The sequence below is a fragment of the Euprymna scolopes genome, chromosome 36 (genome assembly GCF_053919585.1).
Source record: "Euprymna scolopes isolate OS-2025 chromosome 36, ASM5391958v1, whole genome shotgun sequence".
In the NCBI taxonomy this organism is placed as follows: domain Eukaryota; kingdom Metazoa; phylum Mollusca; class Cephalopoda; order Sepiida; family Sepiolidae; genus Euprymna; species Euprymna scolopes.
Window position 1 is genome coordinate 90,562,727 of NC_136517.1, and position 17,134 is coordinate 90,579,860.

Consider the following 17,134-nt stretch of genomic DNA (forward strand, 5'->3'; position numbering starts at 1 on the left):
ATCAATCCTTATTTAAGAAGCTCAATGTAATTACAGAGCAATATAGAGCAATATAGAGAATAAATGACAAAACGTTATATTCCAAAATTCATCATGTTAGCCATCATAAAATTTATTCCTTTGATTAAGTTGACTTATACAATTCTTGGTTGTATCTGTTTCGTAGTGCAAAATCAATCACTTAATTATTATATCAATTAGTGAATCTATTATACCCTTAACTTGTCAGAAGAAATAGCAACAATCAAGTGATGAGTTAAGGGCATAATAGATTCACTGATTGATTTGAAAACAAAAAGAAAGGTAAAAAAAGGAGGTCGTACGAATGAATGCATTAGAATACTAGTGACAAATGACAATCAGAATGTCAGCAAACCGTATGTCAAAAAATGTGAAGTTAAGTAGTTTTTCTAACTTTATTCTTAACGTCATAAAATCTTTGGTCATTTCTTTATTTCAGAAACACTGTAAAAACTATGTGCCGGTCACAAGCATGACCGACCCGCGATTTACGTAAATGTCCTGGAGAAGGCACCAGATCGTAAGACGATGGCCGGTCAATAGAATAGGAGTATGCAGATCAGTCGGTTAGACGTCTTTTTGTCAGAGTTGAAGAGTAAAGACATTATAAAGGGTGGTTTGGGTGTGGCTGACTCCTTCCTCCCTCAGGACGACGTCTCATTCTGGTTGTTCCTATGGCTGGAATCGTCTTCAGGCACCGTTTTGACATTCACGGCAGGTAAAACAACGACACGCAACACAAGTTGTAATATGTAAAATCTTTACTTTTTTATTGCATAGATTATATGTTACAACATGTTACAACATGTTACAACATGTTACAACATGTCACAATATGTTACAACATATTACAATATGTTGCTATATTTAAAAACATTTAACTGAGCAATCAACACCATTACTTTACTAAAGATTTCATAGATTATATTTTACAACATGTTACAACATAGATTATATGTTACAACATGTTACAACATGTTACAATATGTTACAACATGTTACAACATGTTACAATATGTTACAACATATTACAATATGTTGCTATATTTAAAAACATTTAACTGAGCAATCAACACCATTTTCTTTCAAGCATGAAACTTTTAAAACTTTGAAAACTAACTACCCTTAACTATAAAGATGGAGAAGTACTCCCTGTATAGGGGGTGGGGGACCACTACGACCAGTGATATTAGCAGATAGTGCAACAGTACGATAAACGCAGATTTATAGTTTTATAAAGAATATCAATGCAGGCTTCTTAACGGAATATAAACAGAATCAGCCAGGAATGCATATTTAAAGATGTTTCTATTCGAATTGCGCGTTTAGTGATGTCAGTTCTAGTTTAAATTTTATCTTAAGTTTAGACTTAATCCTCGCGGATTAACAAGTATTTATAGAGTGTTTTTCATGTCTCCTAAAATCTATATACAACTTACGCATGTCAAATCTGTGAAATGTTATCAAATAGGAGCCTGGGGATAATGGGAACTACGGATGTGATGAGGATGATGAAAAAGATGAAGAAATAACATGACTCATATGAGATGGTTAGATTATCACTTCTATAAGAAAAGGTTAATTGCAGGTGATAAAAAATGAAGTTTAACATTGGAATTATTTTTTTTTTATTGTCTAATTTGTTAATGTTTTATTTTGTTTGGGCTAAGTGCATGTCTTGCGTTAGGGTTAGGGTTGTTTATGCGCCTTTTTTAAATGCTATGATCGACCTTAAGAAAATAGCTGATGTACTTCTTTATCAACATCCCTTAATGTCATCTTTCTTATCTATTTAAAGTAGTGATGGGACGATTCCAATATTTTCCCGGTTCCGATATAATTATCGATTCCGTGCTTAATTCCCGATTCCGATACAATTACCGATTCCGATTCCGATTCTTTATAAATCTCTAATTATTTAACTATATCCTTGTAATTTTTTCCCGATTTTCGTCAAAACATGATAAATATGCAGATATTTTCCTAAACATCAAAATACATTTTTAGAGAGTGATCTATCGATTTTAACTTTACTGATAATTTAAAATCAATAAATATTTATTATTTTATTATTATTTCTAGCAATGAAAGATCTTACTTAAAAAAAAAAAATCAAATAATAAAAAAACAATTAAAAGAATCGTTTTGGCATCGGAAAATAGGCATCAATTTTTCTGATTCCGATACCGATTCCGATACCCCCAAATCTGTCGATTTTTCTTGAACAAAAAGGGCGGAGGAGAGACAAGATCGGTCCTAGCAAAAGTTAAATATGTTTTAAGATGAGAATGGAAAGGTAGTTTGCTTGAAGCATTGTATGTAGGCAAAGGAGATGCTTTTAAAGGCTTAGCAATACAGAAGGTAGAAAATTGTTAAATAAAGTATGGATAAATTAATAATTGACAAATTCACTAATGTTCAATTATAATATTTATTTACCGGTTTGAATGGCTGTATTCCCTTCTTGTTAATGATGGTATTATGTTCCCTGGCTTTTTTTTTACACAGTGATCACCACTTATCAAGGCCCGGAAGCCACTAAAGGATAAGGGTTATTGCAAGTACATTACGTTAGTGTGGAGATTTGATGAAGTGTTTACTTAAGGGGGCGGTTCATTAGGAATTTGTTAACGTTGGACTTGAAAACATCCAAGTTGTAGTCCGGTGGGAAGCAGGCAGACGGAACAGAGTTCCACAGGCGTGCAGTTCTAAGAAAGAGACTTTGTTCATGGAATCCACGTTTTGATTTAGGCACATATATAGAGTGGGGGAAATTTCTCACCGTGAATTCAGCTAGACGGGTGTTTTATGTGTAAGATTTGCGAGGGGGGACCAGAGATTGGAGTTCAGACAAACACCTGCCATGGAAATAACGATAAAACAAGGATAGGCTCGCAACGTCTCTTCTGTGGGAGAGAGGTTGCAGGGTAGAGAAAAGGGCATCCCCCACTAAGCCACGAAGTCTATTTTGTACTCTGTCAAGGCAGGATAGACTGTTTTTAGCAGCTCCTGTCCAGATATGGCAACAGTATTCCATCCTTGGACGTACTTGGCTTTTATACAGATAGAGAATTGCATCAGTAGTGAGATATCTTCTGGAGCGCTAGAAGGATCCCACCATTTACCCAGTGTCCCTGCCAACAGATTTGATGTACGTGTTCCATTTCAGATCAGGAGTAAAGTAAAGGTCAAACCCAGAAGCTTGTCAAAAAGCTTCTCCAAGACGAGAGCCATCCATTTCAATTTCCAGCGACCTTGGCTGTATTGTTGATGGTATCACAAGTTCCTAAATTTTCGGATATATACTCTCAGGTCGAGGGAAAATAAATAAATGCTGCTGCTTTGATAGTCTCATATATATATATATATATATATATATATATATATATATATATATATATATATATATATATTTAATGTTAATGACAAATCCCTTGTCAATTATTATCAATAAATATTGTCAATTTTTATAAACGATCGTACACTCAAGTTGATTTTGTTTGTTTTTCCTTTTGAAATTTACATGACCTTAAACTATATCCGATGGTGAGGCTCCAGCTTGCTGGCTTTTGGGTGTGTGGAGCCACGCTTTAATTGCCATTGCTCCAAGGTCCACTATGATCCAGAGTGGTAATACCTGTTAGGGTCGTAATTATGGGTTAAATAGAAACCGACTTAAAAAAAATACTCTATTAAAAAATAGTTCTTCAAAATCACTGGATTCGGCATTAAATAACCCAAAAGGGTTGATATGCCGTAAAACAAAAACAACCAACCAACCAATCATAATTTACAATAATTAATCGTTTTACTCAATATATATATATATATATGTGTGTACGTGTACATATATATATATATATATATATATATATATATATAAAAGCCAAACGTCTGTGTGTATGTATGTATGTTTGTTTGTAACGCTAAAACTTTTGAAAGACGGAACCAAACTTGACAAATTTGGTATCATATCGAAGCCCCATCACCCGGATGACAAATATCGAAATTTCACGTCAAACGGACCACTAGAAGTTGGCCAACTGATCAGTTATCTTTTAGGGGGGGCCCAAAAACCTGTCATTATCTATATATATATAAAAGACAAATGTTTGTTTGTAACACTAAAACTTGAGATGAAAGATTCCTCTCCCCTAAGAATAAAACATATGTTCAATATCTGCTTTTGTTTTTTCATTGTTTGTACGGTCCCGAGCAACGCCGGGTAGCCCTGCTAGTATATATATATATATAATACATTCCCCAGCCAAACAACGTCGCAGCCTACAAGAGCCATGATATTCAAAGAACCGGAAGTCCAATACTCGAGTTTCGCCCTCATTTGGGCTCATCAGTTAGACATATCCGAACTCAGGATTCGAAACCCGAGCCTCTTGCATGCAAGGCAAGCCCTCTACCAACTGAGCAAACGTCCTGCACACAAGAATTTCAATTAATCAACACAGATCAAGCAAATATATATAGGACATTTATTGCTGTGAGTCCAGCATGAATTTACATATTGTTTCCGCTAGGAAGATATCCTCTGAAGATGACGAGAGATTCGACCAGCTTCGTCAGAATTCATAGATGGACTCTATGAATTCTGACACAGCTGGAGTGGTAATACCTGTTAGGGTCCCAAATGTGGGTTAAATAGAAACAGACTTTAAAAATATATATATTCTATAAAAATTGTTCTTCAAAATCAATGGATTCAACATTAAATAATCCAAAAGGGTTGATATGCCGTAAAACAAAAACACCCAACCAACCAACCAACCAACCAACCAATCATAATGTACAATTATTAATCGTTTTAATATATATATATATATATATATATATATATATATATATACATATATATATATATATACATATATATATGTATATATATATATACATATATATATATACATATATATATATATATATATATATATATATATATATATATATATATATATATATATACCACAATCAATAAACACACAATACCACGATTCACAGCGGAATATATTTTAATTGAAAATTAGTGAATTTCTCACTCTGCATGCAACAACTGTTTCAGTTTCTGCGTTACTAAGACTTCAAACGTATCGTCTATTGTTTTTACATGTTTCTTTTAGTGATAAGCAAAGTTTTCTTGGGTCGTCGCCTCTGGGTCCATTTTTATGCAAAGTTCTTTGTAATGTTTTTCTAAGTATGTACCATAATTTGCGACGATGTTTTGTAGACAGCAGCCGCTGCAGTGAAATAAAGAGGGGAGGTGTCGGAGATAGCAGGACTGGTGACGTCACGCGGAGATAGCAGCAGCAGAAGCGGGAGAAGACGTAGAGAGAGTGGAGGATGGGAAAACGTGACAGCAGGAACAGCAGGAAACGGGAGCAGACGACAAGAAATTTCCGTTCGCCGGTCAAAACTCTGTGAAAATTGTTTATGTAAAAGGAAAACCCAAACAGGAAATAAAAGTGTCTTTCAAAAAAAAGAAAAAAAAACAGAAAAGAAAAAAGTGAGTTCAAATATTTGTTTTATTTGTTTGGCACTTCGGAGGGGTCGACAGACAAAAGGAATAAGGGAATAAGAACGCCATCCCCAATAACATTACAAATATTTGAATACTAAATATCTTCAAATGTGTCTAGATTTGCTTGAAAGTGATTGTTGGGGGTTGATCCATTATCACAAGATATTTCCAGTAAATCTGGTCTACATTCTTCTTTATTTTTTTCCACGTCGAATCATATTTTGTTTATTGTGTGCAAAGTTTATTTTAAGGTTTTTGGTGACGGTTTGTATTGTTAAAGCATAATACTGTTTATAAATAGATTCAAACACCATTATGGGAATTGACAATCCTGTTTCTGAAATCGTCTCTAGTCGTTTTATCTTTCTTTTTTCAAATTTTAGACAGACCTTTTTGTTTGACAACTTTTCCACAAAATTAAAATAAACAGATAATGAGTTTTCTAGGAAATAATTCGATTAACATGTATTAGAGCAAACAATAGACATAGTGCTCGAGGAATATTCAAATATTCCATTTAAAAAAAAGCATGAACATCCGAGGATGGAGTACTGCTGCCACAGCTGGGCAGGAGCTGGTAAAAACAGGCTATCCTGTCTTAACAGTACAAAATCGACTTCGTGGCTTAGTGGGGGATGCCCTTTTCTCTTCCCTGCAATCTCCCTCCCACAGAAAAGATGTTGCGAGCCTATCCTTGTTTTACCGTTATTTCCATGGAAAGTGTTCGTCTGAGCTCCAATTCCTGGTCCCTCCTCGCCAATCTTTCACCATAAACACCCGACTAGCTGAATCCACTGTCAATAATTTCCCCCACTCTTTATATGTGCCTAAATCAAAACGCAGATTCCATGAACAAAGCGTTCTTCTTAGAACTGTATGCTTGTGGAACTCTCTACCGCTTGCCTGCTTCCCACATGACTTCAACTTGGATGTCTTTAAGTCCAACATAAACAAAATCCCTAATCAACCGCCCCCTTAAGTTATAACACTTTATCAAATCTCCAATACTAACGAATACTACAACACTATCCCATTAATTTACACGCAATAACCCTTATCCCCGAGTGGCTAATGAGCCTTGATAAGTGGTGACCTCTATGTAAAAAAAAAAACATGAATTATTATGAACACCACTGATTTCAGATATTGATATAGAAAGGTAATTGAGTGCACTTTCCTGGTTCTTTCAAAAGGTTCATTTATTAATAAACCATAATGTTAAACACCTTTATGAAGCCCGCCCTTGAACGAACGTGTTTTAAAAGTGCATTTAAGTAAAGTTGCATTTAACCTAAAAGGAAAAAAAAAATTCTACCTTAACTATATATATATATATATATATATTGAAACTTACCTGTTGGATTGGAAGTTTTTAATTCGACCGTGTTTGGATTTTACAATTCTTGGATTTTTTACCCTTCACCGGACTATCCATTCATGTGAAATCTTTTTATCATTTTTTCTTTTACCTCCTATTCCTCTTACCTCACCCTTTTTTTAACCAAGTAAGATCTGTGACTTATTTGTGGTTTCATTAAATACGTTTACATGCAAAATCCGATCCCGCATTTTGATAATTCTTACCCTCTGATGAGAAGGAGAGTATTTCTTCGAAACTCCGCGGATTAAGTACTATCCACTTATCTTGTGCTTCCTTTTTAAAATTAAATATGCTTTTAACTCTTTTTCAATATGTTTTTTAACATGTTTTATTAATCATTTTTTCATATATATATATATATATATATATATATATATATATGTATATTTATATATATATATATACAAGCAGAGAGACCTGACGTTGGCCGGCATTGAATGATGATCAACGAATATTCCACACTTCTGTATTTTTATTGTCACCGAATTCCATGAAATCGCCCGAGAGGAAGCTTCACATTCCTTCGTGCAGTAACTTAGACAAAAATATGTTATTCTACATTTCACTCTAAAGAACCTGCTGTTTCTTTTATAAAATTATTTCATATACACTTCTTTCAAGTTCATAAAAAAAACATTCAGATAGTGCGGGGTTTGAACCAACAGACAACATCATGCAAAAAAAAAAAAGTTAAAAAAAAAGAAACACGGTATCAACTTACCAACATTAGAATTTTCGTGGCCCGTTGTTTTATCAGTGACGCTAAGCGACGTAGAAAAATATCTTTACCGATATATACACCTATATATATATATATATATATATATATATATATATATATATATATATATGTTTGTGTGTAAATTACATATATATATATATATATATATGTAATTTACACATATATATATATGTAATTTACATATATATATATATTTATATTGTTTTTATTATTTGAGTATAACTTGCAAAAGTTAATAATTTTATTAATAGAAATAAAGTGTATAGCCTGCTCTACTACAATTTTTAGCCCTCTTGTATTAACCTCGCTAAACTTTATTTGTTACGTAGCCCCTGGTTATTAATACTCGCAGATTACATATATATGTATATCTATATTTAAATGAGGGGATTGTCACCAACAATGTGTATTTTTTAACATTATTTTATTATTCCGTGTCTTGGTTTTTCATTTAGATCATTGTAATAATGCTTTAAAATCATTGAAATGGTTTTTAACGCGTTTCAGACGTTCTGTGAAGCTCCCTTTTCAGAAATTATTTTCAAAATGTGTTGGAGATGTAAAAATAGCATTTTCGTAGTTCATTTGAAATGTTTCCAAGAGGTGGAAACGTGTAAGTGCCTACTATTCATTGGAATGTTCAATTTTTATTACTCTTTTATTGGGCTGTGCTCACTCCTGCTTTGTGTTTCTCTCTCCTACTCTCTCTTTCTGCATGTGTTTTTTTCTTTTCCTTTAGGGTAGGATGTGTGTGTGTTTTCTTTTATTGGTTTGAAGAATGTGTGTACTGTTTTATAATATTATGAAGTTATTTGCTTCCCTAGGAAGGTAACTGTGATCCAAGGTCGTTATTAATGTGTATGTGTGAGGGGGGGAGGAGAACCAGCTCTTGTGAAATAAGGGTAGGGGTGCTTTCATTCTATTTTGATATTTGTTTTATATATATATATATATATATATATATATATATATATCAATGTATGCATATATAATACCTAGAGAATTTACAGCGAACTCAAGGGACTAAATCAAAGCAAACAAAGCAAGTCGACTACAATTGCAAAAATAAATCCACGCACTTTATTTCTGATACAGAAAAGAATGGTTGATAAGAGTAGGGGGCGCAATCAGAGATGTTGTAATACATTCGATAGCGACCATTGGAGCAGTAAGCAGGGTGAGCAGTTGCAGATATGAAGACAGTGGAAGGACACACAAAGAGAGGATGGTCACAGGCCAGAAGGACGACACGAGTGAAAGGCTGAGGAATAAGAGATAGATAGAAAGAAAGAGCAAGGAGAAGATATTGATAAAGAAGTAAAATGATGAAGAGAAGATGCAGATAAATAAGAGAATGAAGTCGACCACAAATAATATTTCAGGATTATGTCATTCTACAAGCAGACTCTACTCATGACAGCCTTGCAGGGAATTATTTGTTTTACTCATTTACATACTTAATAGCACAACAAATGATATATATATATATATATATATATATATATATATATATATATATATATATATATACTAGCAAAAAAACCCGTTGTTGACTGGGTTCAAAAACAGCCTACAGAAAATGGACTCTGATTTATGAATGAATGATAGCTTATGAAAAGGAAGGGGTGTAATGAGATAGCTTCGAATTTGCGTTGAATTTGGGGGTATCAAACCAAAGCAAAATATGATGAAAGTAAAAATAAAATAGACAATCCCCACAATTTATTACACCATACCTGTTCACACTGAAATACTTATCACACTATTCTGTGGATATATATATAAAAAATGAACCTTGTTAAACTTTGTGACATATTTCCATTCTATGGAGGTCAGGTGCGAACGAACACCCCATAATTTTATTATACCATATTTATTCAAACTGAAACATAATTATCAAAGTATACTTACGCAGATAGATATGAAAAGTCTTTATAAAAGTTTGTGCCTATTTCCATTCTATGGAGGCTAGGCGCGAACGCAGACCCCACAATTTGATTATTCAATTCCTATTAAAGATAAAACATACTTATCAAAGTATGCTTATGTACATCTATATCAAAAACACTTGTAAACTTTTTTTTAAAATTTTTATTTCAATACTTTGTGGACCAGGCGCGAACACAGACCCCACAATTTTAATGAACCACCGTTCTGCCAGATCAAACATACCCATTTTCGATACATCTTCTATCATTATATGTAATAAGTTTTTTTTTAAAATAGTCAACCATATAGGAGCCTGTTCGTGATCAGACACACACAAACACACACACACACACATTCAGCTATATATTACAGATATATATATATATATATATATATATATATATATGTGTGTGTGTGTGTGTGTGTGTGTGTGTGTATGTGGTTATATAGCTTAGTTTCCTAGAAGTACATCAACTGAAACAACGTATGTCTACCAAAAAGTATTCAATGAGTTGACAGAGCAGATGTTATTAAATTTATATACAAACATTGATGGCTACATATGTGCATACATGTTTCTGTAATCGCCCGTTATTAAGGAGATTACGTCTTCAGCGGAAAAGAATTTTCGGGGGAAATTCTTGGCATGAAGACATAATCTCCGCAATAATGGGTGATTACAGAAACATGTAAGCACATATGCAGCCATCAATGTTTGTATAAATAAATGGCAGAAACACTAGAGGAAGACCTCCAATCCGTAGTGGAATGGGGACAAAAATGGTTGGTCACATTCAATGCTGCTAAGACTAAGCTTGTTTCCTTCAATAACTACAAGAAACCTTCTCTACCACCAATAGCAATGGCCAAGAACACATTACCTGAAAGTACTTCTTTTAAACTCCTCGGCCTAACGTTTACAGGGAATATGAACTGGAATAGATACATTGAGAGCATTGCCAAGGCTGCTGCAAGGAAGGTTGGCTCCCTCTACCGTGCTAGAAAACTACTTACGCCTGCCAGTATCCTATACCTCTATAAGGCAACCATTCGCCCATGTATGGAGTACTGTTGTCACATCTGGGCTGGTGCATCTGCTGCTTGTCTCTCGCTCCTGGACAGGGTTTAAAAAAGAGTCGCCAACCTGATAGGTCCTGAACTGTCATCTAGGCTTCAACCTCTGTCCCATCGACGAGATGTTGCGTCCCTCTGCCTGTTGTACAAATACTTTAATGGTGAATGCTCTGACGAACTGCAAACACTTGTACCTCCCCGACGTAACTACCCCCGACAAACCCGACAAGCTACTAAGTCTCATCCCTTTACAGTAGAGATCCCTAGGTGCAAGAAAGCCTTTTACTCCAATAGTTTCTTCCCCAGAACTGCGGGTCTTTGGAACTCCCTTCCGGGATTCTGCTTTCCCAACTGCAATGATATGCAGAAGTTCAAGTGTAATGTTAACAAACATCTTTCTACTCTTCTCCCTTCATAATGACCCCGCTAATTAATTCCCTAATAGTAGCCCCCTGCTTCAAAGTGGCACTGTGCCTTGTTTGGGGTGAAAATTGAATTTAAAAAAAAATATTATATATTTATATATATATATATATATATATATATATATATATATATATATATCTAATAAAATAAGGAACACATAAACAATAGCACTTAAAACGTATTCTGTTATTAATCCAAATATTGAATTTAATTTTTATAAATAAATGTTTCATTATTGAAAGAGATTCTGCACTTATTTATATATATATATATATATATATATATATATATATATATATATATATATATATATACAGTTTTGGAAATAATAAGCGGAAGTTTCTCGAGAGCTCTTTCGACTATCATCTCATCAGGAGAAAATCGATAGCGTACAAAATAATATTGTGTCGAAACTTTAAAGAGTTCTAATGGGGAACTTATTAAATGTGCCAAAAGTACGGGGACACTAAAATAAATGCATTAACGTTTAAAAAACGATTAAAATATTGGCACAACGACGGAGAAAAAAAAAAACGGGAGGAAAGATTCAAATTTCCCCAAAGAAAATGTGTTGGATGTTTCCTTTTGCCGGCACAAAGAAGGTTGATGCACCGCAATAAAGATAGACTCCAAAATCTTTAAATGGTTTTTGGAGTCCGCTCTATGTAACACCTGGAACCATTCTATTTTATATCTATCGGCACAGCACGGGTTATCAACCAAATACTGGCCAATAGCAGAGTCAAAGGCTGCAGAAGGAGGGAGACCACCAGACCCCATCCTCCCTTGTCTGATCTTCGATGGAACATGCTGGTTTATACGAGTCAAGAGGTGCAAGGATGTTCGCCCAACATAACCAGCATCGCACTGGCATTTTGGCACATTTAATAAGTTCCCCATTAGAACTCTTTATTTTCGACACTATTATTTTGTACGCTATCGATTTTCTCCTGATGAGATGATAGCCGAAAGAGCTCTTGAGAAACTTCCGCTTATTATTTTCGATATATATATATATATATATATATATATATATATATATATATATATATATATGATAACTTCGTTTAATCACATAAATTAATATACAAAAGTATAATTTTATGCTTAAACTTTAAGTAATTACTTCAAAATTGGCTGATTTGGACGGGTTCGGTGGAAACTAGGAAGCTGGTTGGTTAACTAAAAAATTAATAGAATGTACTTATATAAAAACGCGAAATAACAAAAACTCTCCGCATAATCCTGACGAATTCTCACGAGAATGAAACGGGGAATATTCTGTGTAACTTAGTTGCCATATATTACTATATATATATATGTGTGTGGGGGGGTGTATACTGGCTGCAACCAGAATATAAACAGAAAGATTGTCCAAGCTCTAGGACACGTCTCCAAGAGTTGATTAAACCGACAACCAAATAAATAAATAAATAACTAAATAAGAAACAAAAATGAGAAATTATATGATTTTAAATAACAATAAAAATGATAAATCAAACATTCCTTGAGATAATGAAAAATAATTATCAAAAAAACAAAAACAAAAACAAACATCGATTCTTATGCCGTTTAGTTTAAAATAATGACACTCTCTTGGAATTAGAAAACTAATTTCGAACTCTATTTCAAACAGCGCCCAGGATATAACCGAAGGGTATTCTATATTCTAGTGACGGTGAGTTGCAATTTTTTTTATCGTTTTATGCTGGTATTTAATCTCTTGAATATGAGTCAGGGGGACGTGTTCACTATATTGAAACAACCCCTGACACTTTATTAACTACTTCCATTAGAGAAGGAAACGTGCTAAAAGTGAAAGGAAATTCGCAAGATACTTGCTAAAATAATTAAGTCTACTTTTTTAAAAATAATTGATATTTCTGATTTGTTTTGGACAAAACAAGAAAAATAACACTTCGATAATTATCATCTACACATTCAGGAGGCATGAAATATTATGGTGGCAAGAATGTTCTTATGATTTTTAGCTTAAAAATTCAGACTAGCCTGGCTGCCCGGCTTTGCACGGTGTTTGTAGGTGTGTATTGAGCAAAAAAAATGTTTTATTAGGCAGATAGGCTCGAACCTATGACGCGAAAACGGAAAAGAAAGTAAAGGTGTATGTAAAGGTGTTGGTAAAGCAAAAAAAAAACAAAAAAAAACAGGAAAATGTCGAGCGCAAAAAAAGTGGTCGTATGCAAGCAGGTTCGAACCCTTACCGCGAGATTGGAATAAAAGGTTAAAAAGGAGATGACGCGTTAGCTGTTGCGCCCACTGCCAAACCGAAAGTAAGGTAGGTTTCAATTAAATCTAGAAAAAAGAAGGGATGACTTTCGAAAATATCGGCGTAAAAAAAGCGACACCTCCCTGTAGAAAAGTTCCCAGTTGAGGGTGAAGGAATTAATGTTTTTTTAACCGATTTTTCGATATTGTCCTCCGAAGAGTCGAGCTTCAAAACGGTATTGATCTCGTGAAAATCCGAAAGTTATTTAATTTTTTAGATTGACTAGCCTTAATTTAAACCCTCGCTACTTCCGGTTTGGCAATGGACGCAAAGACTTGCCGGGGTTTTTTTTTTTTGTTTTTGTTTTTGTTTTTCAATTTTCTTCTCTCCCTCGCGCTACGGGTTAGAGCCTGCCTGCCTACTAACATTTATTTTTTGCTTGACATTCAGCTCCAAACACCCGGGCAACGTCAGGCACTTAGCTAGCCAGCATATAAAATTTAAAATTAACGCTGATTTTAGTCTACATTTAGATTTTCATTTTATTCCCTCCTTTTGTTATCAGTAAATTCTTTTTTTAGAAAAACATTTATCAAAGCAAAGAAAATACTCGAAGAAAATTGTCAATGCTACGGAATGACTGTCAGGCGAAAATGAGGAAAACTATGGTAGTACTCACATTTATCAATAGCATTGAGTGCGTGTGATTACTAATGAATCGTTTAGGGCAGGGCCGCATTAGGGCAATTCCATTGTGGGTAAATCGCATAGCATTGAAAAACACAAACGTCGGAGCTGGCAAACTTTCAGAACTTCGCAGAACTGCAGACACAAGGACAATCATGTGCGCAGCATGATAGTGGGCATTAGATAAAGCAAATAGACAATTGTCTTACAGAGTTCGATAAACGTTTCCAAGACTTTGGTCTACTCGAATTATCGCTACATTTATGTGAAACATTTTCCAGGTGACGCGTTGTGTGCACTCAGTATTGCGTGGACAAATGGTCGCCGGACAAGTTTACCGACGAGTGTATATTTGGAATGACAACTAAAAGACTCGACTGTTTACAAAAGAATTCGCGTTTATTTTAAACAATCTTTCTTTACACTTTGGTGTCGGTTGTCACTGACTCCACTAGCGAGGAGAGAGGTGTTGGGAGAGATAGGTGGCGTGACGAGGGTGTTGACAGATGACAGACTTTTTTCTCACCGCGTCGGCCGGCTACTCTCTTTGTAAAACCAAAACATCTTTGTTTATATTGGTATCGGTCACGTTTCTCTAGCCCCAGCTGCGAATGTCAGCTGCATTCCGATCTGGTCATAAAATATTTGTTGATGTTATTATTTTTGATTAATTCAAAGCATAATTGTCCCAATAATCCACAACCGTTGTTTTCGATTGTAGGCCAATTTCCTTTTGTTTGTTTGGCCTTGAACATCACCGCATTCCAATTATGTGTGTCACTAGCTCAGGTGACGCTCGTGTCCAACATTCCATGTTGCCATGCTTGAAACGTGACGCTCACATCACGTTCTTTGCTTGCCTCTCCGATTTCTTCACAGCCTGTCCCCTTATTATACAACACACGCAGATGCTGCGGTTATTTTTTGTTTTTGTTTTTTTTTAAATTTTATTCTTATTTATTTATATTTTTGTCGCATCAAAAGTTGAAACACTGTGTACTTGAACTCTTTCGGAATGAGAGATGAGGTTCTGACACTATAAGCCGACATTCGGCTGAAAGTCAGAGTTCAATGACAATTATTGAACTTGCTCCATAATTTATGGAATATATCACATGAATTTGAGAAAAATTTTGGGACATAACTAACCTTAAGGAAGTCCTTTGATGATACATTTTTTTTTATTTTTCGTGAGGTATATTTAGTGAAATATTGATATTTTACTAATCTGCAATAAAGCGATGTATACGGTATATATATATATACATATATATATATATATATATATATATATATATATATATATATATATATATATATATATACTCGGGTTTTTTATTCAAAAGTAATGGACTAATGAATTCAACGAGGTTGGTAGATAGTGCTCAATAAAAAGAGTTGATAATACTTGTTTATTGTTATATAAACATGGTTACATCCTGCTGCTACAAATAGCCACTTGTTTCAATCAAACAACAGATATCATCAGGCAGAGACTAGACTATTCAAAAGTTTAATGAATAACCTAATTATTCATTGAACTTTTGAATAGTCAAGTCGCTGCCTGGTGATATCTGTTGTTAGATTGAAACAAGTGGCTATTTGTAGCAGCAGGATGTAACCATGTTTATATAACAATAAACAAGTATTATATATATATATATATATATATATATATATATACAGGGTGTCTCACAAAAAATGTACTCATACTTTAAACGTGGCTAACATGCTGTCTTTTTTGTGTTGCAGGTGTGAGGTATGAACCACAGCATGGCAGGAAATCAACTTATCTTGGAAGAGAGGAAGTTTGTCCTGAAATGTTATTAGAAGACAGAAAACGCCATTGAAGTGCAAAGACGATTCAGGAGGGAATTCGCAAGACCACCACTAACGCGCTGGACTATTGCTCGCATCAAAGAGAAATTTGAAGCAGATGGAACCGTCCAGAACGTCAACAAGAAACGTTCTGGACGACCTCGGACATCCACGAGCCCTGGAAAAGAAGAGCAGGTGCAGGAAACACACTTCCGATCACCACAGAAATCACTTCGACAAATTGCTCGGGAAACCCACATCTCAAAAGATAGCGTCCATCGCATCATGAAGCGTCTGCACTGGAAATGCTACATTCCAACACTAATTCATGCTCTCAACGAAAACGATCCTGACCGGAGAGTCGAATTCTGTGAATGGTACCTGGCAAAATGTGCAGAAGGTGCAGGGTTTCCACACAAAATTGTGTGGAGCGATGAGGCAACCTTTAAATTAAATGGCACCATTAATCGCCATAATTGCACGTACTCGGGTCCTATAAATCGTCATGAAACACTTGAATACCATGTAAACTTGCAAGGAGTAACAGTGTGGTGTGGGATATCCGCACTGGGAATCATAGGGCCATTTTTTATTAACGGAACTGTCACCGGTGAGAGATACCTTAACTTGCTTCAGGAATTAGTTGGTCCACAAATTTCGAACATGATTCTTTAATCACATTTATCTTCTGTATTCGAAGCTATTCCATTTCACTGTATGTTCATAAATAAAGGATTTCTCGTCATTCGAAGTGTGGGTACATTTTTTGAGACACCTTGAATATATATATATATATTTAATTATACTGTAGGTATTTAATTATTATAGCAAAAAAATATTATGAGGGCCCTTTAAGAAACTCGTTCCTTATCGTTGAGCACTTTCAGTTAAATTAAGTCGGTCAATTTAGCTCTCATGCATAGATCTTCATATAATGATTAGATCACTCTGACTGATGTAAAAAACATTTAAAAATATAAATGTTTAATTCCAGCGTTATTTTACACGGTAAACGGTAGCCGTATAGATCCTTGCTAGTCAAGCCGGAAACGATTTGTGTCGCCGGGTTAAAATCTATCGACTGGTGTTCAACGTGCCACCCTGCATACCGAAAGGATGAAACACTAGCGTCTGTAGTAGGTATTTAACTATTATAGTAAATTATTTTATATATATATATATATATATATATATATATATATATATATGCATATATATATACATATTTGCACCAACATTATATGTCTATATACACACACACAGCCATTCAGCTTAATATTATATATATATATATATATA

At 34.5% G+C, this 17,134-nt stretch overlaps 1 protein-coding gene across 1 annotated transcript; it reads left to right on the top strand.

The window, feature by feature from the left end:
• Positions 1 to 573: 573 nt before the first annotated feature.
• LOC145260265 (uncharacterized) lies at positions 574 to 16,510 on the top strand. Its single transcript, XM_080118091.1, has 2 exons — positions 574 to 739; positions 15,870 to 16,510. The coding sequence occupies exons 1-2, from the start codon at positions 574 to 576 to the stop codon at positions 16,508 to 16,510; spliced, it is 807 nt and encodes a 268-aa protein (XP_079974217.1).
• Positions 16,511 to 17,134: the final 624 nt, after the last annotated feature.

What these genes read in the sequence shown, in the direction of transcription:
- LOC145260265 (XM_080118091.1), top strand. Translation starts at nt 574, where the DNA reads ATGCAGATCAGTCGGTTAGACGTCTTTTTGTCAGAGTTGAAGAGTAAA. An exon ending in CGTTTTGACATTCACGGCAG is followed by an intron (nt 740 to 15,869) that starts GTAAAACAACGA and finishes ACGCCATTGAAG; the next exon opens with TGCAAAGACGATTCAGGAGG.